The following is a 23,176-nucleotide window of genomic DNA, read 5'->3' as shown; positions in this document are numbered from 1 at the left end:
ATTTAATTCTTTAACATCCCCTTGTTGCCTCACTGGTGCTGTGTGTAGGCCGTCCACGGTGGACCAACGGCTGCTCTTCAGTCCAACCAATCACCTCAGCATGTTATCTGTAGAATAACCAACAAATATCTTCGTGGTTGATCTATCTGCCAAATATTTTCCAGATTATTTGATCTGTAAAACATTAGACATTATTGTAAAGTACATGTTTGAATCCCCTAAAGCCCAAGTTGTCTCCAAATAGCTTTTGTCCAACAGTACAACAAACATATTATTTATTAACTATTGCCTAAGTTAATGAAAAACAGAAGACATGAAAATTAGATTTGGGAATAAAAAAAAAAAATCCCTTGCACTTATATTTTCATATCTTGTATCTTGATACCTTGCTGCTGTAAGAGAAATCTCACATGTCTTCAGTTTTGAGTGTTGCTCCTAATGCCTTTTAAATTGAACCGCCTTTAGCCTTACATTAAGATTAAGATAAGATATGATCCCAAACACATGCACAGACATGCACAAGCACACTCATGCAAGGAGGGAAATTTAACCTCTGCTTTTAACCAATCTGGTGCAGGACACACAGAGCAGTGAGCAGCCATGTACGGCACCCGGGGACCAGATGTTGGGGGAATAAGGTGCCTTGCTCAGGGGCACTAGACAGGGTAGGGAGAATCCTCTTGGATTTTTGGACAGATCAATCCAGGTTCTTCTTTTTGTTGTTTCTCCGTGGAGTCGAACCAGAGACGAACCAGAGACCTTTTCTGCCCATACGCCAAGTTTCTGCCACTAGTCCACCGCCTCTCCCTCATGTCTCTTTTGGTCTGACAATAGTCCGGCTGGTTTTGGTGGATTCTGACCTTCACATTATCAGTATGAGAATATAACTGTCAGCACTAGATAGTAAAGACAGGGAAATCTTCAACCTCCCAGTGCTTCTGTGCAGCAGCCACTGGTAACACTGGTGCTCAGATTAACGGATACTTCACCCAAAAATGTAAATTCACTCATCACTATCTACTCATCACTATGCCGATGGACGGGTGGGTGAAAAGTTTGAGTCCACAAAACTACTCTCGTGAGAACTGCAGCCTCAACTAGGAGGATAACAGCATTTAGGCTAAAAAAACATGGAGTAAATGATGTATAATAGATAATGAGTGAATCTTCCTTATTGGGTGAACTGTCCCTTTAGCTTCTGGTGAGTCTGGTCTTTGGACGTGCAGGTTGGAATCAAATCTCACACGACTTCTAGAAGCTGCACACGGTCACTTAGTAAACCTGAGTTTTATTTCCTTTCCTCTTCTTAGCTTTAGATTTCAATTAGGTCTTCAGCTTATTTTATGCACAAGTCTTTGCATTTATTCATTTTATTTGATGTATTTTTATTAAGTTACTTTTTGTTGTTTTTATGTATTTATTTTAGTTGATGGGTTTTGTAAGTTCAGTTTAAAAACATATAGAACTTGAAGGTTTATTCTTGACCTTGAAATCGGGTGTGTGGCTGCACTTCCTTCTCCTGACCAGCAGGAGGCGGTGACGAGGCTTCGAGTCCTTTCCCCCACTTTCTATTAATGATGACGAAGCTGCCGTGATGACGTTCAGCCAGAACAGCACTTCCTGGTTACGATGAGGCTAAGCTAACAGCTAGCTCGGCTTGTTGTTGTTCCTCCTCCGGTCAGCGGGGCTCCGCCTCAGTGTCTCTCCGCCGGCTCCAGTCACCGACACACGGACGCTCGGCTCGGACTTCCACCCTTCATGCCCCGGGATGTCTTACCTGGAGAAGCCGGCCCCCGGCAAGCTGCTGCTGGACGACACCGTGCCCCTGACCGCGATGATCGAAGCCAGCCAGAACCTGCAGTCCCACACGGTGAGTGTCCTCCGGAGGTTAGCACCAGCAGGGGGGAGGCTCGGCTGTGAACCCGGGGCTCGGTGCTTCCCTGTCGGCCAACATTGGTCTGTTGAGAACAGCCAACTTCCTCTGAAAGGAAGGGCTGAGTCTATCGCTGCGTCACCGCTTCCATTATCGGACACGTTAGTAGCACAGCCTGTATGGTTAGTGGACGCTTTCCTTCGTGTGTCCTCGGGTGGACATGGACATTAGTCCCACTCGTCCTGGGTCTGGAGGAGTCCAGGAGCAGCTCCGGCTCCTGGTACTCAGCTGACACGGGTCCTCAACCGGCTGGGAAGTAGTGGGGCTACGAGTGGGTCCATTATCGGACAGGCAGCTGTCACTGATCAGGAGTCAGCGATCCGCCGACCTGACGGAGCTTTGTCCCCGAATGATCCCAAAACCACATTCCACCAAACACTCCTCCATCTAAATGTGTCTTTTAAAATACTGACAATCTAAAGTTTATACACAACGAACAAAGCTGTTTGCCTTACTATCACCTCCATTAAACACCTGTAATCCAATATGGAGTTATTTTCACTTTCCCTATCGACCGCTTCTCGGGGCCAAACGAGGACTGCATTGCATCACGTGGTGTCTTCTGTAAACTATGGAATGTCTGAATGTGTATTTGCTTTATACATCTCGTTGTTGACACTCACCAGTCTACTGCAAACAGTAAACAGTTGGATTTACAGTCTGATATCGCCTGACACCAGTTCAGTGCTCAGGAGAAACCAGTCCGGTGTTACCCTGGACTGGGATATGACCTTTGAACCCTGGTGCAGAAACTCGAACCGGCAGGTAAACAGTGAGCCTGTCGAGGACCAGCTTATCACGTTTTGATAATTGTTTGTATTCAAATTAAAGCAGGGCAGACTCTCTGTCTGTCGGATAATGGACACAGTTGTCGTTTGATTCCACATGACGAAATCAAATCAAATCATCATCTTATATTGTCATTAAATGTCGTGACTCCATTGGGTTAGGGTTAGGGTCCCCTCATGAAACCAGTGGTAGTTCTTCCTCTTGCTGAGGGTGAAGGACGGAGGATGTCAAACCTTGTTCAGCCCTTTGAGAGAAACGGTGGTTTGGGAATATTGAATATTTACGATTCAAATTTCGTTGATTGATTGAAATTTACTAGATGCAGATTTTTATTCGGATCTGCACCAGGTTTCATTCACACATACACATCAGTCCCCTAAAGAATAAACTGGCCGCATATGTTTTTATCAAGATCCATGAATTATCCTCCGAAGATTCAGCTAAAAGTTAGAAATCTCACAATTATAAAGAAAGTTTAAAATCTCCACCCTGACTCAGATTCAAACTGAATATTTCTGACCTCTTCCCCGACCAGTTCCACGTCCTTTCACCAAGCTTTGTTGAAAATCCTTTTAGCAGTTTTTCCGTAAACTTGCTTACAAACAAACAATCCAATGAACTAACAGACAAGGATTGTAATATTATTGTATTATTATTATTATTATAATATTTATTTACTATTATTATTATATATACTGTTGCTGCCATTATTTTTACTATATACTGCTATTATATTGGTATAATTAATATCATATATAAATATATATTATGTTATATTATATACTATATATACTGTACTATTTTTATATACTGTATAACAATAACATTACCATCATATCATCAGTACTATTACCACTGCACCTTATCTACCTATTTATCTTGTGTTTCTATTTTTTATTCTTTCTACCTCAATATTTTTTATTTTATTCTATTGTATTGTATTTTATTGTATTCAAATATACCGGCTGCTATGACGACTTAATTTCCCTTCGGGGATGAATAAAGTAATCTATCTATCTATCTATCTATCTATCTATCTATCTATCTATCTATCTATCTATCTATCTATCTATCTATCTATCTATCTATCTATCTATCTATCTATCTATCTATCTATCTATCTATCTATCTATCTATCTATCTATCTATCTAATATAACCTACACATCTTTTTTATAATGGAATTCATTTAAACGTGGTGATATATAACTCAACTTTGGCTTGACTTTGGTGTGGATCCAGAATTCTCTTATTTTCAGACTGGGAAATAGGACTTTCATGAGGCTTCATAAGGGAACTAACCTCTGGGCCTCGTGGAGGTAGACGCTTTACTGCGTGACATTCTAGTTCCAATCCCATAACTTCACCTCATGATATGTGCTGATACTCAAACTTTAAACCTGAATACCTCACTGTGTCATATGATAAGTAACATGAGGTCAGAGATTACCGTGGCACTGAAAGTCACTGAGTCAGCAGCTTGTAATGACTTCAATAATTGAGCAGAAACACTAAATTGTATGAATTTGACCGAGTTAATTGTGGATCAGTCACATCAACACTGATTAAGGTCAGTGTTGATGTTGATGCAGCATCGCTTTGGATCATTAAACACAATTTGCTTGGTCAATATTATAGCTTCTATTAGTCTGTTGTACTCAGAGCACTGTAAAAAAACAAAACATCACTCAGAAAAAAACAACCTTTGTTCATCATCTTCATTATCGACTCGTCCAAACCCTGTGATTGAATCAAAGGCACAGAGTGGTTGTGTTTCAAAACAGATCAGCATGGATGGGAGAAAATCATAACCCCCCCACGCCTATAATCCTCCACGCCTTTGATACCGGCTACTTTACCTTTGTTATCATGAGGCCACCTGCCTAAAAACCCACAAAGAAGCTCATTAGCTCAGGAGTAGAACCCCTAACCCAGCATCATGCCCCTCCTGGCCTTCGCTGGCCTCGTAGGCATAACAGTCACCAAAACTGTGAGGTTTATATTTTACTATTTCCTCCCGGCCGTCGATGAGGCTGACGACTCCGAGTCGAAACCTGCAGCTGTGTTCAACGACAGAGAGAAGCAGAATGAGGTTGGACCTGCAGCCGCTGTGCTGGACATCGCAGCCTCACTGGACACGAGCAGCACTGCAGCTCTGTTCCAAGTTGCTATAGCTCTGTTTGAAGCTGCAGACACCGTGCACGCTGGGAAAGCAGCACTGGAGACAACCTGCCCCTCTTCCCCTCTGGAAATAGCTTTAGCACCACCGGACGAGGCCACTCTGGCAGCCGTGCTCCAGCATTCTGAGAGCTTTCTGGATGCTGCAGACGCTGTGTACAACTCCTCCATAGCACTGCACCAGACCCGCTCTGATGCAGCCCTGTTTGACACTGCAGTGGCTGCCTTCAACGCCACGGCCCTCCAGGGGGAGACCGGTGTTTCCGTGGTGCACAACCTGGCTGAAGAGTTGTACACTGCTGCAAATGCTCTGAAAAACCTCTCAGCAGCTCTGGAGCCAGTCTGTGGTCCAGCTGCCGGCAGTTTTGCTGCAACTTGGTGCGACGCTACACTCGCTGTGAACACCGTGGCGACGGCGCTGCATGACGACAGTCCGGCCCGAGCCGTGTTCGACGCCGCAGTCGCTGTCTTGAACGCTACGGTGTCAGCCTCGGCTTTGTTCAAGGACGGAGGTGATGGCGTTGGACTTGGCAACGTGAAACCGGTGCTGAACAAACGCAGGCCGATCGAAAACGTTCACTATGGCGACTCCATGTGAATGGAACTGCCCGTGGATGAAAGCACAACACAAACTTACCTCTATGATTTATATATATGGGTTTGTTTGGATATTTTATCAAACAAACTTTTTTTGTTGTGGTGCCAAAGTTTTTTTCCATGACGGGCTGTCCCATTCAAATGTTACCAGTGAAAACTAAAGCTGTCTTCAACTACTCCCACTACAGTGTGATTTACTCCGGGTGCTCCGGTCTCTCCCCAAAAGAACATTCAATTAAAAGTATTAAAACTGGACAATTTCTACCTTAGTATCTATTTTATTTCATATATCACTAGCATTGCATCTCTGTAGCACAGCACCATGCATGGAAACCTGCTGCTGTGTTCAAAGGGGCCGACCCTCTTCTGACACTCAACTACAGGCCCATCAGTATCTGTCCCATAGTATGGAATGTATTTGAAAAACTTGTTGCTGAACAATTTATTACTTTTTCTAAACAATAGTTCCTTCCCACTTCACCCAATGCAGTTTGCAATCTCCCAATTTTGTGGAAAGTTAAAAAAGACAACAAAATCACACTTAAATTCAGATAAATGTGGACATAACATCTTTGGCGGAGCTAGCAAGTTTAACAGACTCCACATGTCCTTTTATAATGGAATTAATTAAACGTGAACCAACCTGATGAACGTCCCGAGATCTAGGATCAAAAATAGAGTCGACCTGTCCTTTGCAGTTGCTACACCTCATCTCTGGAACCTCTTACCTATATATCAGAAGCCGTACAATCAGTTTATCATTTAGTTATTAAAGGATGGTGTCGGATCATGAATCAGGATTTTCCCATTCAACCTTTTGTCATGGCTGTGTGCCTCTCGTGTGTGAGTCCATGAAAAAATATCAGATAAACTCTAGAGATAGTCAAACATACACAAAGTAAACTTCAAGAGCTGTATGTGTCCTAATGACTCTGGTTATTATTTAATTAATAACTTTATCGAAACATTAAAAGTGAGCTCAGGTCAGCAGGGCAGTGCGAAGTGATGAAACTGTCAAGATACGCCGGCATGGTACAAGGTCCCCTGACCTATAATCCATATAGTCTATAGTCCATCTGGTACAAAACGATGCCTTTGGTCCTCCAAGCCTTTAATACTTTACTATAGCACTGTATGGTCCTGAGGCCACCTGTGAAACAAACGAAATAAAGATTACTTTGTGCAGCCACGAAACCAGAGAAGCAGATTTGTCTTAATTGGGATCCCTGCATACTTTCATAGGAATAACACCCAGCCACATGTCCCTCCTGAGCCTGGGTGTCCTGTTCGGCATCACTGTAACTATCACTCTGAGGGCTGTACTCAACCTTTTCCTTCTAACTGGAGAGAGAAATGTACATATTGAGGAGGATAACAATTCCCCCCACATGGTTATCACTGAACGACTCGGATCAGAAACTAGCGCTGGAGAGACAGAGGCCAATCCATCGGCCATTGCAGAATCAGAGCCTTCAGCTTTGTTCAGCTCTGAAGAAGACCAGGATGAGATCGGACCTGCGGCGGCGTCACTGGACCCGAGCAGTTCTGCAGCGGTGTCCCAGGTGGACGCAGCGTTGTCGAGCGCTGCAGACACTGTTCTCCATGCGATGGCAGAACTGGAACGGACCTGTCCCTCTTCTATTCTGTCAGGCGCCGCTGCACCACCGGAAAAGACCAGTGTTGCAGCTGTGATCTGTCTTTCTCAAAGTCTGTACAACGCTGCAGAGGCTGTGTACGACTCCTGGGTAGCTCTGCAACACACCGGGTCTGCAGCGGCTGCTTCTAACACCACCGCTCTCCACGCTGAGGCCAGTGTCTCAGCTGTGATCAACGTGGTTGCACTCTTGCACAATGCTGCAGATGCTTTGCGCAACGTCTCAGCAGTACTGCATTCAACCAGTGCTACGACTGCATGCAGTGTTGAAACAGCTTGGTACAACGCTGCAGTCGCTATGAACGTAACCTCAGCAGCACTGCATGAGGCCAGTCCTGCTCGAGCTGTGTTTGGTGCCGCGGTACCTTACCTGGATGTAACAGTAGCAGTGTTGGTAAGCACTGCTGCTGCAGCTTTGTCACCCGCTACCTCCACTTCCTTCCAAGGAGCAGGTGATTGCTGTGGACTTCTGATCCCGTGATGAGACCGGTGCTGCTGCACACACCCCCGGGACGATGGAAACCGTTAACTTCGCTGACTCCATGTGAATAATAGAACCGCCCATGTGATGACAGCACATCACAAACTTACCTCTATGAATTGTATAGATTGTGTTGTGTAGATATGTTCTAGTACATTTTCTGTTGTGGTGCCAAAAATCTTGCCATGATGGACATATACTCCCACTACAGTGTGAAAACGTTAAATACAGGTACATGAGGGTTTACTCCGGGTGCTCCGGTCTCTCCCACACAAGAACATGTAATTAAATGTATATATAACTTGATAATTTCTACTTGGTATCTATTTTATTTTATAGACCAGTAGCATTGCACCTCTGCAGCACAGCACCACTGTTGATTTACACCCGTGTTTTTCATTTACAGTAAGAATATATGAGTTGTAATAATCACAGGAGGGTCGGTTGGCCCTCTTTTATTGTGATAAAATTCCATCATTATATTTTAAGTCATGTCAGGGAATCTTTAGTTGAGATGAAAAACACAAACATTAAACAGAATCTTCCCTGGGTTAAATGATAAGGCTCCCAACTGATGACAGGATTGGACAATGCATTCAAAATATGATTGGCATTAATTTACACTGCTAACAAACAGGATAATAAGAGAACTGACATCCTCACAATCATTGAAAACTCTGCTTGTAACTCAAAGGTTATTTGGTGTCTGATCCAAACAGACTAATCAAAACCATACAATAACAAAGCCAATTGTTGGATGAGTCAGTGGCCACCACAGCCGGGAGTTACCCAGTCCATCAAACCAATGTACGCACCATCACCATCACTACCAACGAACCAGCACTTCTACCAGGCACAGCGTCTCAAACAGAGGTTTCACTAGACAAAAGTTGGAGTTGTGGGATCCATGGTTATACTTTTAAACCAGACTTGTTTTTGCCTTATAAGTGGTAAGGCACTGTGGTAAGTTTGTATCTTTCCGGTAAGTTTGTTTTCTGGGATGTGGTGAAGATTATGGCTTCACTGAACTTTACAGCTGCTTGTTAATACTTGAGTCAGAGTTTCCTGGTTGTCGTGAGTGAATTGGGCTTAGCTTGCTCAGTGAGGCTGAGAAAATTCATACAATGTTGTCGACCTAATGTAAATTGGTGTATTAATGTGTGATACCCTCAAAGTACCAATTTATGGTAGCCATAGTACCACTATTTAACCACAACTGTATTTTCTTATTGTTTCAACCACTTCAATGTCAGATTATTTTTACATTTAATTTCTTTTGAATAGCATCATATAACATGTTCTGATGGCCTTGTTCTCTCCATCTCTCAGGAATACATCATCCGAGTCCAGAGAGGCGTGTCTTCAGACAACAGCTGGCAGGTAAATAAACCAATCACAACATCACGTCTCCACCAGGTCCACCAGACATTTGTTGTCAATAAAACAAACTCTGATAAAAGATACTACTCTGATTATCAGTGTCACACGTGAAACAAACATTGGCTCTCGTGTGTTTTGTTGACACATTGAAATCAAACTCCTCCTCATGTGGACTTTGTGACTCTTCTGACTCTCACATCTAACTTCCTCCTTTGCTCCTGTAATAATTACTAGAGCAGGATCAGAGGTTTTTTGCTGATACAATATATTGGTAAAAAAATGTCAACACAGGTATATCGGCTGATATATATTTGTAAAATGACAATTGATGATGTTGTTATTAAAGATGATGTTATTCAACTCAACAAGGAAATGTTGATGAGGTTTCATACTTTACAGTTTATCCATAAACGATATCATAAATAACTGTAAATAAAGAGAAAACAAATACAACCAAATATGTAATAATTGAACAACACATCTTTTCTACATTGTTTATTCTGTAAAATAAAGGTTTTCAAATTGACACACATAAGAAAGGCTGATAACGATATGTCTGTGAAAGGCTCTTATCAGTTAGAATCCACCTGGGTGATAGACAGCTTTGTCGAGAAATACTAGAAAATATTAGTCTATTATTAAATATGAGTTATTTCAAGGTATCGTTGATGAATGTAACAACGTGGTGTGTAAAATGTATGTATTGGAGAGAAATGTGTGTTCAAATAGAGAACTCAGAAAGAAGCATTTGTTGAGAACTGGATTAAAAGAATGAATAATGAGTCAATATTCCTCCTTCAGACTAGACTAGGTGTAAATATATGTTATGACCTTAAATCGGTTATGTAACGTATTGTATTTTTGTTATTTATTCATAATTCATTCTTGGATTTATTTCCCTTCCTTTTTAATGTTCATACTGGGTTGACTGCTCTGTGTGTCCTGCACCAGATGGGTTAAAAGCAAAGGTTAAATTTCCCTCCTTGCATGAGTGTGCTTGTGCATGTGTTTGGGACAAATAAATAAATGAATCTTAATCTTAATCTTAATCTTTGTTCAGTTCAAGCCATTTACTTTCTCTCTTAAGGTCGATGGAAAGTGGATTTAACATAAAGGTGAAGTGATGACTGTGACTGACAGTTTCACGTGTGTGTTGCAGGTGATTCGACGCTACAGTGACTTCGATGTTCTCCACAGCAGCTTGATGGTGAGTTTCACATGTTTCCACCAAACATCTGTATGTTGGATGTCACCTTGTTTTCCTGTGGTGACTGATTTTGTGTTTTTCTGTTTTCAACTCATAGTTTAGGGATATTCAAAGAGGCGATGACTAGTGCTGTATTGAACGTACTTCCTTTGTACTGACTCAGATGTGCCGGAGCCTTTATTGAGTAAAAACTGTCAAGTATCATATTCTGCTATTTTACAGTTGAGTCTATTTTATTTTGACAAAGTTCTCACGGGGCTGTTTGCTATTTGAGAATTATTTTTGCTCATTTGAGACGAATTTTTAAATGATTTGAAATGACTCTCAGTTCTACCGGTGACACAAGTAAGAAGATTAAATTGTTCTGACGTGTTTGAAACTTGCTGGTCGACTTTGGATGATGGTAAAAAAGAGTGAATTGTAGATGATTGGTTTCAGTTTATAAGAAAAGCTGCCCTGAAGTCTCGCGGTTCACACTTTCACGCTCTCTGAAGCACAGCCCAGCTTCTTCTTGGCTCATTTTCCTTTCTGTTTCCGGTCTGTTACGACATGTCAGAGCTGTGGTTAGTGTGTCATCAGAAGTCTTGTCTGGTCCTGTGATAGAGGAGAGATAATCGTTTAACTATTTAGCTCCTAGCGCTGTAATGAGAAGCTCCCATTGAAAAACAATGGAAAACTAGAACCTTTACGCCTGGTCACTGACATGCTGCAGTAAAACCTGAGGTCTCAGCCCCACAGTGTCGTTAACCATTGATCAGTCATGTGTTCGAATGCAGAGTGAGTGCGACTTTTATAGATTTACATTCTGTATAAATCTGCTACGTTCCAGAGAGTTTACACAATTCCCCTGTAGAAGGTCTCCAGCAGTTACTATTAAACATGACCACAACCGAAGGAAACTAAATCTGTCTAAAAACCCATGAATGATTTTGTTAGAATAGTGGATTCAAATGTGAGTTCAGTCTCCTTCTAATAGGTCTCAGGGTAAATCTGAGGGATCTACATACATTTGTAATATCAGGTAGTTTGACTTCTTTTGACCTTCATTGAAGCTGCTCAGCCGGAGAAGGTTAGATGTGAAACTGCTCACAGATCATAAACATCTTAACTCGAGCACCGGGGTTGTTAGAATAGACATTGCTTCATTTTAAAGGTTCACATTCCAAACAGGCCCAGGACATCAAACTCAGCAGTTTGGACCTTCAACCAGTCGTGTGTCAAACTGTTCTGGTTGTGTCTCGTATCATGGTCGGGACGCCTCATTCCTGGATAACAGGAAGTTAGCAGTTTTTCTGCTGAGGTTTTGTCTGCTCATTTCCTGTCCAGGTCCCACTCTGACCCCCATCTCCCATCAGCCCCCGACCTCAGTCAATAAACAGCAGAACTTTCGGAAACCTCCTGAAAGTCTGTTTGTTTGTCTGTGTGGGAGTTTGAATGAAATACTTTAATGAAACACGAGAAAAAAGGAAATCAAAGAAAAGGAATTTGAATCGTGATAAGAAAAAACAAACAATGAATGAGAGGTGAACCAGTTTCTCTCTCTTTGCCTCCAGGTGTGTGGGATCAGTCTCCCTCTTCCTCCTAAGAAGCTGCTTGGAAACATGGACAGGGAGTTCATAGCCGAGAGACAGAGAGGACTGCAAAGCTACCTGGACTCCATTACCCAGCATCCACTGCTCTGCAGCTCCCTGACCATCAAGAAGTTCCTGGACCCCAACAACTACTGTGCCAACTACACAGGTCTTTATTCCTCATTTTCATTAAAAACCAAGAGAAAAGAAAGAATTTAATTTTCATAAGTGAACTAAAGAAGCGTTCTCTGTTTGTCTGTGGCTCAGAGATCGCCCTGCAGCAGGTCTCCATGTTCTTCAGGTCGGACCTGAAGTGGGAGGTTCTGGAGCCTCTCAAAGACATTGGTAAGACTCGGGTTCGAGCTTAAACTGAGTGACTAACATTTTAACAAAGACAAAGTTCTGTCAACACGACGCACTTTGGTATCAGTTCAGTTTTCACAAGAGAAGTTTTATCATGATGAAATGGTGTCAGTACATGTAAACAAACCTGAAATTACCGTGCAGAGACAAACATAAAGTAAACCTCTCTACTAGAGAATGGATTTTATCTTAATAATCACCATACACTCAAATGGATGCTCTGTTTTTTTCAGGCTGGAGGATTAGGAAGAAATATTTTTTAATCAAAAACAAAGAGCAGCCCAAAGAGAGGTATCTGCTGAGCTGGGTGAGTCCAGAACATTGAACACTTACACATGAATCTTCAATACAACGGCTTTTACCGATCAATAAAAGAGTTGATTTTGTACGAAGTGCTCAGATCTGTGTGTCTGTTGCAGGTCGACATCGGTCCTGATAAGTTCCTGTCGGACAAAGACCTTCAGTCAGCAATGAAGCTGCTCACCAGCCTCTCTGTACGTAACTGTGTGTGCGTGTGTGTGTGTGTGTGAAATAGGAAAAAGTTTTGTATCATCGACGTGTTTGTCAATTATCAGGAGGAGCCTGACTGCACCACCACAGACTGACTCATTCTGAGGACAAAAAAGTAACAAATAAAAGGAGCACAAACAATACAAAACACACTTGGACTCGGACAGGCTGCCAACATTACTCCCTATAAAATAAACAAATCAATTAAAAGTTTCCACTCTTAAGGAATAAAACCACAGAAGAAGACCAACTTCTGCTGCTACAATTGCATCATTTCCTCTCAAGTGCAGAGATGTCTGGTTCTCTGATGTTTTACTCCCCAGCTGGAAAATGTGACGATGTGAATATCTTGGTTTAACCATTATTATTAAATGAGGCTGTTGCTAAATCCAGTCACGATGGAAATACAAACTCACGTGAACTCCTGCTAAAGTGACCTTACAGTGGTTCAGATAAAGTAAGATCACATGCTCCTATTCAACTGTAAGTTTTTGTAATATGATTATTAATATGAGATTGACAGATAGATATTCATTTCTGATTAACTGTGGAATTCAATTAGGGTAAACTCCTCCTCTTCTTCCTCCCCAGGCGCCATATCTCTGTCCGCTGTTGTTCTCCAGCACCAGTGAGTCTTCAGCTCTGCTCGTCCGGCCGTTCAGTGAGCGAGGATCTCTGAGGGATCACATCTGTAAGGTACGTTTATGTGGTATGAAAATACACAAAACGGCCAAAATAGCCCAGGACTCTGAGGGCTAATCTGATACATGAATCCAATTTTCAGTATCACTCCACTAAGGACATTTGTGGTTGTGAGAAATATCTGTATCTCAGATTTCTATCCCATCCCAACACACTAGAATTTAATTTGTGCTGCTCATTGCGTTGAAATATTGCATCTTATAAAACATTTTTGATGTGGTATGAAAAGGCAAAAACGGCCAAAATAGCCCAGGACTCTGAGGGCTAATCTGATCTATGAATTCAATTTTCAGTATCACTTCACGAATGACATTTGTGGTTGTGAGAAATATCTGTATCTCCGATTTCTATCCCATCCCAACACACTAGAATTTAATTTATGCTATTCATTGAAACTGCGTCTTTGTAATTCTGGATACACCACAGAGGATACAAGGCGATTTTCACTGGGACTATTTCTTCAGCAGAAAATAGAAGAAAGTAGTTCCAGTAGAAACGGTTGACTCTTCCCTCTCTGCAGGTGAAGCCCAGAGAGAGTTACCTGAAGAAGTACTGTAACCCGAAGAAGAGCCAGGGCCTGGAACTGCCGCAGATCAAACTGTACGGCCGTCAGATCCTGGAGGTACACACAGAAACACACACAAAAACACACACACACAGAATAACACACAGTCACCACTAGGTGTTATTAAAGTCTGTGTGTGCCTGTGTGCAGGGTCTGAAGCTCCTGCACGATGGTGGCCTGTTTTACGGTCACCTTCATGCGTCTAACGTCGTCGTGGAGGACGGCGTGTGTCGGCTGATGGACGTGGAGAACGGCATGCTGGGAGTTCCCTCAACACTACGACCCAGCTTCACCCCCCTCAGGAAGATCAACGTATGTACTCATGGGTTCAGTTAATGATTCGTTAAAGTCAGTAAGGTTAACTGGCGATTTGACATGGCCTACAAATGTGATGCTGTGTGTGTTAGTGGTTGTTTGTGTCTATGATGACAAACCTCTATCCATTACCCAATGTTTAGAAGATAATAAATGTGTGTCTGCAGACCGTAGAGAGCATCGACGTCTTCTGCTTCGGTCACTTACTGTACGAGATGACGTACGGCCGCCCGCCAGACGGCGTTCCCGTGGATCAGTTCCCGTCTGTCCCCTACACAGCTGTGGGTACGTGTAAACACGCAAACACACCTCGTACTTATGCACACAAATTTGTGTCTTTGAAGGGAGACGGATCTTAATGTATGTGTGTGTGTGTGTTTTCAGTGTCAGTGCTGCAGTCCATCCTGTCCTCAGAAGCCTTTAAGAGCGGGATGCCGACGGTGTCACAGCTCGTCCAGACACCGTGAGTTCATAGGTTCACTCCAGCAGCAAGACTCAAAACCACATCCACACTAAATCTGCTGAGTTCACTTTGTGTGTCTTCTTAAATTTTGTCGTATGCACAAGTTGCAATGGCTGTTTAGTTTTTTTAAGTGAGCGTCAACACAAAACATCAGTGTAAAGCCTCTGTCCATAAGAGAAAGGACAGTCGATGGGTTTGTGTATAAAACAAGATCCTCTTCCTGAATGTAGAGGAACGGCTGGAATGTTAAAAACGGAAATGTACAGGAACCAGAGCAGCATCTTTTTTTGTCTCTGTTGTGTAACGGTTTGTGTTTTGCAGGTTGTTCAGTGATGTCCAGCTCCAACAGTCAGAAAAACTCCAGATCAAGGTAGGAGGCTCGGTCTGATATCAGCTCTGTCAGTTGGGTTCGCTCGTTTGTTTTCTTTCTGTCAGGGGAAATGTTCTGAAAGAAAGATTGGGTTCATGTCTTCCACCTTCCTCCTCCAGGTTCCCAGCCGGCTGAAGGAGGCGCTGAAGACGGCCAAGGAGAGTCTGGAGAGGCGGCTGCAGGAGGAGCAGAGGCTGGTGCGTCACGCAGCTCCTTTACTACTTGAGTTCATATTTTACTTTTCCTGTTTCAAACTGCTGAGCAGCTCGACTGGAGACGTTGGGGTCACGACCCTTCATCAACAGGGACCTTCCAGATAAGGGCAACATAATATTGATTCAGCGAGGAGTTGTGGCTCTTACGACAAAATAGACGTGGAAAAACCTTGCAACACAGTTTTCCCACAACCTCTTCATGTTGCAACCACAAAAACTCAGTGCTGACATCGACGTGGTATTATTTGAACTTGCTGTTGCCATCATGGGCACAGGATGCGGATTTCAAGAGCAGCAAAACTCCAAATACAATAAACCCAATTTGACCCTCAGCAGCAGCAGTAGTTCTTTCAAATCCTCCAATGGCTTTGGAGTTAAATAAAGTTTTTTCACTAAGTAGATGCAGTATTTTCTTGATAACACTTGATTGGTTAATATGGTGTTAGCCTCTCAAGGTGCAGTTTGACCAGATTATACGGTATATGTTGAATTCTGGGATTTTTTTTATTGTTTACAGACTTTTTTAATCTGGGGAAAGCCTCTTGGTTCCGTGACTTTATCATTTTTCCGTCCAGGTTTTATTAAAAGGTTTCGTTAGCAGATTGTGAAGTTTGCTGTTTGTAGGGAGGGTAACGTTGTGTCTGAACTTCTGATTGAAGATGCACCAGCACAGGAGGTTGACCAGAGCTCAGTCTCACCACGGCTCCGAGGAAGAGAAGAAGAGGAGGAAGATTCTGGCAAGGAAGGTAGGCAGCGGAGTCCATTACGTAACCCTCTGTGACTAAGGCTTATGGGCTATGTTGTCCAAAGTTCATTTCTAAAAATGGCTTTAGGGTTAAGGACAGAACCCCCATTTATAAAGACTGAAATTGTGCCAGTGAGGGGGCGAATAAAACCTTCACTTCCTGTGGCAAAGCAAATCCACAGCACAGCTTCCCTCAGGGTTCAACCTACTTAACGTTGACCTTTGACATCCGCCTGCATTCCCATAAGTGTTTCCCTCAAACACAACATGCACATGAGATGTTGAATAGTTTAGTTCCAGACATGAGACCTCGTTTGCCCGATAATGTTTGAAGCAGCATCACAGTGAAGCCTGAGGTCATGTTCGGTTTGTGTCTCTGCAGAAGTCCAGACAGTCGGCTTATGAAAATGAAGAAGACCTCTCTGTCCGAAACAACAATAACTCTGGTAGGTCACTGCTCCTCCTGCAGCTCAGTCTGCTTGTTTCTGTTTGTTTTTCATGTGGCACCTTTCTTCAAATACAGATAATCTTAACTCTCTATAAAATGACCCGTCTAAACCTGTTTTGGTTATTGATGAAGATTAAAATCCAGTTCCTCTTTGTATTTTCAGGTTCTGGAGCCAGTTCCCCTCCCACATGCCCATCCTCCCCCACCCCCCCATCAACCACAGGTATGTCGGTCTGTCTGTCACATAGATGTCTGTCCTCCCTTCTGTCTGTCTGTGTGTCTGTCTGTCTGTTGAAGACTGGTGAGGGAACCAGTCCCTGGTGAGGGAACCTACTCGGTCAGTAGCTCTTCAGCAGCACCGTCCTCTCACATGTATCAGCATCATTGCACCAGAAATCTGCACGTGTGATTAAGTGATTGAAGCGGTTTCCTCAACCTGCCTGTTTGTCTCTTCACCGTCTCTCTCATGGTTCGACTGCCTGGTTTGGAGACAGGTGTCTGTCTCGGCTGTAGCTCTGTGTCCTCATGACCTTGTTGTGTCTGTAACTAGCTGAACTCAGGGTGGGAACCACAAAGGTTCGATTTTATACTTCGCTGAAATCTAAGTCTGGTTATTTTCTCTATTTCTCTTAGTGTCAAAAAGTCCCCTGTGCAGAATGAAACCCACATGGTATTAGTTTGTATTTCACAGATAGAAAAACTTCTGCTGAAGGATCTCACTTTAAACCAGCTTGTCCTGAACGTCACAGATACATGAGGGAGTGAGGCCATGAAGATGCTTTAGAGAAAGAGGCCTACAGCGATTTATAGACAATAAGAAAAATAGAGAAGACCACAAGATGTTCTTTTTTCAGCTTTTGTGAGAAGCTGACACAAATTTGAGTTCAGCTTCCTACCCTGGTATTACTGTCTCCTCTCCTTGTTTCCTCTCCTCCTCTCCTCTCTCCTCTCCGTCCTGTCGATACTGTGTAATTGCCGATTGGTCCACTGAACAGATAACTGTCATGTGCCTCTCTCTCCTCTTCCTTCCTCTGCTGTCTCCACCATAGAGCATGCTCCATTCTGACCATGTCGCTGGGTAAAGTAAAAGCTTTAATGGCGCTAATGATAATGATGATGATGATGAAGGTCTCTGGTGGTTTTTAAAGCTGTCGTACACCCAGGCCTCCCAGCAAGCTCCTGGTCACAAAGACCTGTCGCAACGTTATGAAATCCAGTGAGGAAGAAGATGAAGTTGAAACCTGAGGAACCACAACACTCTCATGGTCGCACACAGTCACCAGGTCATCGCAGCGTATTCGCCATTTCAGCCCAGATGTTCGAAAAGCCGCTTTTGAAAAAGTTTGATAATGATGTATTGCCTCTTTAATATTTGTTATTAAACCTAAACAATCTTACTTCAGTTCTTACTTCTTACTTTACTGAGTAGCACATCCTGGAGTGAAACAATCAACCTGACAGCGCTCTCTGGTGGACAAACTATACTTTTACATTTCTCTACCTCAATTTCTTTATGATCATTGTCTGAAGAATACATCGATTATCATAATTTATATCTGGCTCGTATTCACATTCACAAATCACAAAACTATGATACTTGGATCAAAATGTTTGTAAGAGAAATGAGAGCTCACCTGGACAAACATACTCTCGATGTAGTTTGATTATAATTCAAGAAGTTCTCAATAAGCCTGTTTCTTTCCTTCAATGAGATCTTCCCTAGTTCCTTTATGACATAAATTATATATATATACATATATTTGATTCTTCATTCAACCTGAGGGTGAAGCGATTAGTTTAGAAACAATCTCCATCTCAATTTTCTCTAACACCATATCATGATAAACCAAACTGCCGGCGGATGATGAAGATGAATTTTAAACATCTGAAAAGATAGAAAACCGAAAGAAGAAAGTTTCTCGTATGTGAAGAAGTGTCTTGCCTGGATGAGGGTGTACGCACATCTTTATGAAAACCTCACAATCTGCAATGATTTCCAAAAACGTCTCAGCCGGTCCAGCTCCCCCCCCCCCCGACTCAGACCTGGTGCTCTCATTGGAGATTGTGACCCGTCTGTTCTGTCAGTTGGCATGTCTGTCTGTTCATCTGTTTCCTTCTCTGTTCCCGTTTGCGCTTCATGTGTTTTGGGATTTCACATTGGAGACGTCTCAGATGTTAAACACTTATTGAACTGATCATTTCTTTTAAGCTATTAGTTGTTAATGTTGTTTCCCCCCTTAAAGTCTAATAGAGCTGTTTGTTGACCAAACTCTTCAATACTTCATTTTGAAGCATTTCTTTGGTTTTGTTTGATTTTTTACTCAGATAATTCTTCGTCCTCACAAAGCTTGATCACACAAATTCAATTTCTCTATACTTTGTGTAGAATCATCTGAGTATTACATCAAAAACACACCCAGAGTCTCCCTGGACTCCAGCTGCTGCTGCCGGCCGCAGCTTCAGCTTCACGCTTGAGCTCCGCAGCGTTTTTCTTTGCTGCCTGTCGTCACTCCTTGGTTTCATCTGGTTCGGGAAGAGAAGTGTCAGAAGTGGAAGAGATGTTCCAGGTTCATGTTCAACTCACCATCAGTTCAAAAGTGGTTCTGACCAAACAAATAGACTGAGCTCTGTTTGGAGAACCCAGGGACAGCAGCTCAAATGTATAAGACACAGAACCAGGATCCAATGGAGCTCTTGACTTGATCTATGTAAATCAAGCCCGGAATCGAACGTTGTCAATAGCATTAAAAACTACTGACAACCTGAACTGTAGGTTGAGTTGAACTGGTGGTGGATTGAGTTCAGCCTGGACACGGATCTGCAGGTGGTGGTTTCACAAAGATTAACTCTGGAAAAGCCACAGAATTAATAATATGTCATCTTTTATAAAAAGGTTCAGTATTTGTAACTAAAAGCTTTTGTAAGTAAATATCTCACCAAACCTTTATAAGTCTTCGTTAAGCCGTTAAGCTACACCAGCGATTTGTAAAGATACTGCATCAGATGAATTTCTGTCAAACATGTCATAACTCAATTTTAAATCTAAATTACAAAAGACCATCAGAGATAAATATCTTTAAACAAATATAGGCTCACATGTGGTTAATTGATTAAACTCCCGCAGCATCTTTGAGCATCTTTTTATTTAATCACGGATTTAAAAGATGCTTACCAAACATACGGACTTGGTGTGAAGGACCTTTAGATCCCTTCCGTTTAACTCTTGATCAATTCCCTTATCTCAGTAGTGCTGCATTTACCATTGATCTGCAGGTTCTTGATATTTCCAGCAGTAGATGATTTTGACAAAAAGACCAAAAATCAACCTTTTTATTAACGATATAAGAAGATAATCTGGTTCTTGTTAATGACGTATAACTGATCAATAAAGGATTCAAAAATCATGTAGTAACCATTTTATTTTATTGAAGCTATTGGTTAAAACCCTTTTGTAAAAGGTCTCTTATTAGAAAGTGATGTTTGTTATAATTATTAACACTAAAAGATTTAGTAAATTGTGGAATGAGCTGACGTCTGGTGATGTAACGTCTTCTCCTCATTTTCTAATCTTCAGCAAACAAATTGCTGTGATATGAAAACGCTCCTGAGACCGAAGAGAGAAACTGACGTGACTCAGTCGAACAGATCTTTGTGGAACCAACATCTGGGGACTTGGGGAAAGTGAAAGTGACTAGAAACCGCTGCTCTCTCTCATTCCTTCATTTTTCCTTCTTCTCTCGTTCATCCAGGAGCCCAGACTGCTCCTCCACCTCCTCCTCCTCCCCCTCCTCCTCCTATGCCGGGCTCTTCCTCCTGTCCTCCTCCTCCTCCTCCTCCTCTGTCTTCCTCTGATGGCGCAGGGGGAGGTCGCTCCGCCCTGCTCAGCTCCATCCAGGCCTTCAGCAAGGGCAAACTGAAGAAGGCCGAGACCGCCGCCCGCAGCAAACCTGTCACCTGACCCCGCCCCCCCGCCGCCGCTGCAGCCCGTCCTCCACCTGCAAACCATCATCACAGCGACATGTCGACCCACTGGTTCTGCATCGTGGTCCGGTTCATGTCGCTGCTCCCAGAGATGTGAAAACCAATCAAAGTACCGTTTTTTTGTTTTTATTTCCATTCCTGCTTTTACCTGCTTTTAATTTTTTTTAAATCCATTGCTGTGGGTAGAGAGAACCGAGGACTGTGGGAGGAAGGAACTGACGCCTCAGTCTTCGCTTTCAAAGAACTCGAGAGAATCCTTGGCCCCTGAGGGTCGGAGCCACCAGGCTCCAGATAACATGATGGTGAACTCTGAGTCTGGAGAGCTGCTGAATGCTTGAGTTTCAAATCCTGGAGCCTCTGTGGATGCCTGATCCCACTGGGGGACAAACTTCAATATCCTGGATCCTAGAACGATGTGCTCTGACGTTGTCATGGCGCTGCCCAGTCCTGATCCTGGAGCAGTGTAGAGAAAATGGCCCTAACTCCTGCTTCTCCTCTTTTGAAATCATCTCAGACTCATCTTTGACGTGTAGCATCCAGACTCGGCTGCTCGCTCGCTGCAGGACATCAGATGAAATGAAGAAGAACGCCTCCGGATTATAAGGAGCTGCACTGCAAAAAAAAAAAATAAAAATCTAAGTTCCAAAATGTTTATAAGACAGGTCACTGCAGTAGAGACAAGAAAAATGTACATTTTATATTGCTATTAGAACATTTATTTGCTTCGGAAACGAGTTGAAAAAACGTACAGAACTTGCAGATTTTTTTGATAGTTGATTGTAGGAGAATTATGAGATTTAACAAGAAGAACAAGAGTCACATGACAGACAGAAATGACTTCATATGAAGGGAAGTGCGTTTGAATCTATATCAATAACACTTTGCTTGGTCTGAACATTATTGGACTGAGCAGTGTTCTGCACAGTTAGTCCAGAATCGTGTGAGTTCTTCAGCCCAGAATCCACTTTGTGTTGATCCGCTCAGTAAACATGAAGCAACCCGATTGGTCAGATGTAGATTTGTTCTGAACAACATAATCGCTCTTGTAGACCAGACGTGCACTCAAAGTGTCGCACAAAACAAAGAGCAGCAAAAAAAAACAGATAATCGTGATGCTGCCAATTACAGTAAAAACATTTCCAACCACCTTCACTGTGCACTTTCAGTTTGCTAGAAAATTAGACAAAGGTTTATTTATCAATAAAAATGAGATGAAGGTGCGATGGAAAAAGACTCTGGACAGTTCGGACGCAGTCGTTCAGACATCAGAGATTTGAGAGCTGTGAGAAGTGATCAGAGAAGTTTAAGTTTGCTTAAGTCAAACCTGCAGACACAGAAATACAAGTTGTTTTGTTTGGGAAACACCGTCCACTAACTCTGGTGTCTTTAACATTCACCCTCCACAGAACTCAGTTTACTTTCATTTCAGGTTTGATTTCAGACCCTTGTTGTGGGGATTCCTGATGTTATTGTTTTAATTCTGTCGTGTTTTAATGTTTGTTGTCGTCACAGCTGAGATTATTTTTGTTGTATTGTGCCATATGGATCCTTGTGCCTATTTAAAACTGATTTTGTTTTTTGTAAAAGTATTGCATGTCACAGTATCATATGATTTGACATCAGATCATCTGTATGTGTGAAGTTCTGTCTGGTGAGGATATAAACACTCTAACACACAGGATGTCTCCAGCAGGCAGATCATTACCACTAACCTACATAAGAAACTAATGATTATTTTCATTTAGTCTATAAAATGTCAGAAAAAGGAGAGATCACAGTTTTTATAGCTTCTAGCTATAGCCTTATGCTTACCTGACAAATACAAGAGCTATTCTGTGTGTTAAAGTGTTTGTCCTGCGACAGAGCGGCAGAGTCCTGAGCTCAGGTGACTCCTGAAGACTCTGATCACTAACTTTAAGCACTGGTTGGTTTTGAATGAGCGCTCTGTGCTGAAATCATTTGTTTTTTGCTATTCTGTGCAATCCATATCCGGTCCAATGCGATGGTCTTCACGTCTTGAAAGGCCATTAAATTGTGTCAGAATGTTTCTCTGCAGCACTTTACCGTGAGAAGTGGGAGACGAGTCCAGAGGTGTGTCTGTGTTCATGAGAACAACTTGCAGGATAAATTCAGTCCCAGAGCTGGTAAACAAGCAAGTTGTTATTAAAACCACTGAAGTGTCCAGGTTATTGACGACTGTCACACAATGTTATCAAGTTCTTTCCCAATGTCTTAATATCTCCTCTACATTTATTGCAGCTGTACAATGAACGTGTTCATCCATACTGAAGTTAGAGCTCCAGTAAGCCTGCTGTGATGAAATTATAACTGCATCTACCAAATGAACATTGATTAAAAAGTGGTTCAGGAAAATGGTGACTGAGTTTTTTATTTATTGCAAACCCGATGTCGCTAATGAAATGTCGCTTTAAAAATTCAGTATATAAATATGTATTAAAATATGTATTTGTGTAAGCCATGTAATTTGTTAATACATTTAGTTGTATGACTAAATAAGGAATTTTACTATTATTTTAAAATTCAGTAATAAAATGTACTAAAATGCATATTTGTGTAAGACATGGAATTAAATTATGTGATAAAACAACATTTCAGATTTACATCCTTACATTTGTTAAACATATATAATATAATTAATACTAAAAACACCTCAACCTTATCATCCGCGGTTGAATGCATCTATTTTATC

General features: G+C 42.2%; 1 protein-coding gene across 1 annotated transcript; it reads left to right on the top strand.

The window, feature by feature from the left end:
- Positions 1-1,635: 1,635 nt before the first annotated feature.
- On the top strand, positions 1,636-22,842 carry pxk (PX domain containing serine/threonine kinase). The gene is made up of 18 exons (XM_061070655.1): positions 1,636-1,870; positions 8,961-9,011; positions 10,171-10,218; positions 11,772-11,958; positions 12,057-12,134; positions 12,386-12,459; positions 12,572-12,646; positions 13,254-13,358; positions 13,885-13,986; positions 14,080-14,241; positions 14,412-14,529; positions 14,629-14,707; positions 15,029-15,077; positions 15,197-15,274; positions 15,952-16,038; positions 16,420-16,483; positions 16,649-16,708; positions 20,235-22,842. Exons 1-18 carry the CDS (start codon positions 1,769-1,771, stop codon positions 20,441-20,443), a joined length of 1,728 nt encoding a protein of 575 aa, XP_060926638.1. The 5' UTR covers positions 1,636-1,768; the 3' UTR covers positions 20,444-22,842.
- Positions 22,843-23,176: the final 334 nt, after the last annotated feature.

This window comes from Limanda limanda, chromosome 4, assembly GCF_963576545.1.
Source record: "Limanda limanda chromosome 4, fLimLim1.1, whole genome shotgun sequence".
In the NCBI taxonomy this organism is placed as follows: domain Eukaryota; kingdom Metazoa; phylum Chordata; class Actinopteri; order Pleuronectiformes; family Pleuronectidae; genus Limanda; species Limanda limanda.
The sequence above is the reverse complement of the archived record's forward strand: the minus strand, read 5'-3'. Positions and strand labels throughout refer to the sequence as shown.

What these genes read in the sequence shown, in the direction of transcription:
- pxk (XM_061070655.1), top strand. Translation starts at nt 1,769, where the DNA reads ATGTCTTACCTGGAGAAGCCGGCCCCCGGCAAGCTGCTGCTGGACGAC. An exon ending in AGAGGTATCTGCTGAGCTGG is followed by an intron (nt 12,460 to 12,571) that starts GTGAGTCCAGAA and finishes TGTCTGTTGCAG; the next exon opens with GTCGACATCGGTCCTGATAA. An exon ending in GGAAGATTCTGGCAAGGAAG is followed by an intron (nt 16,039 to 16,419) that starts GTAGGCAGCGGA and finishes GTGTCTCTGCAG; the next exon opens with AAGTCCAGACAGTCGGCTTA.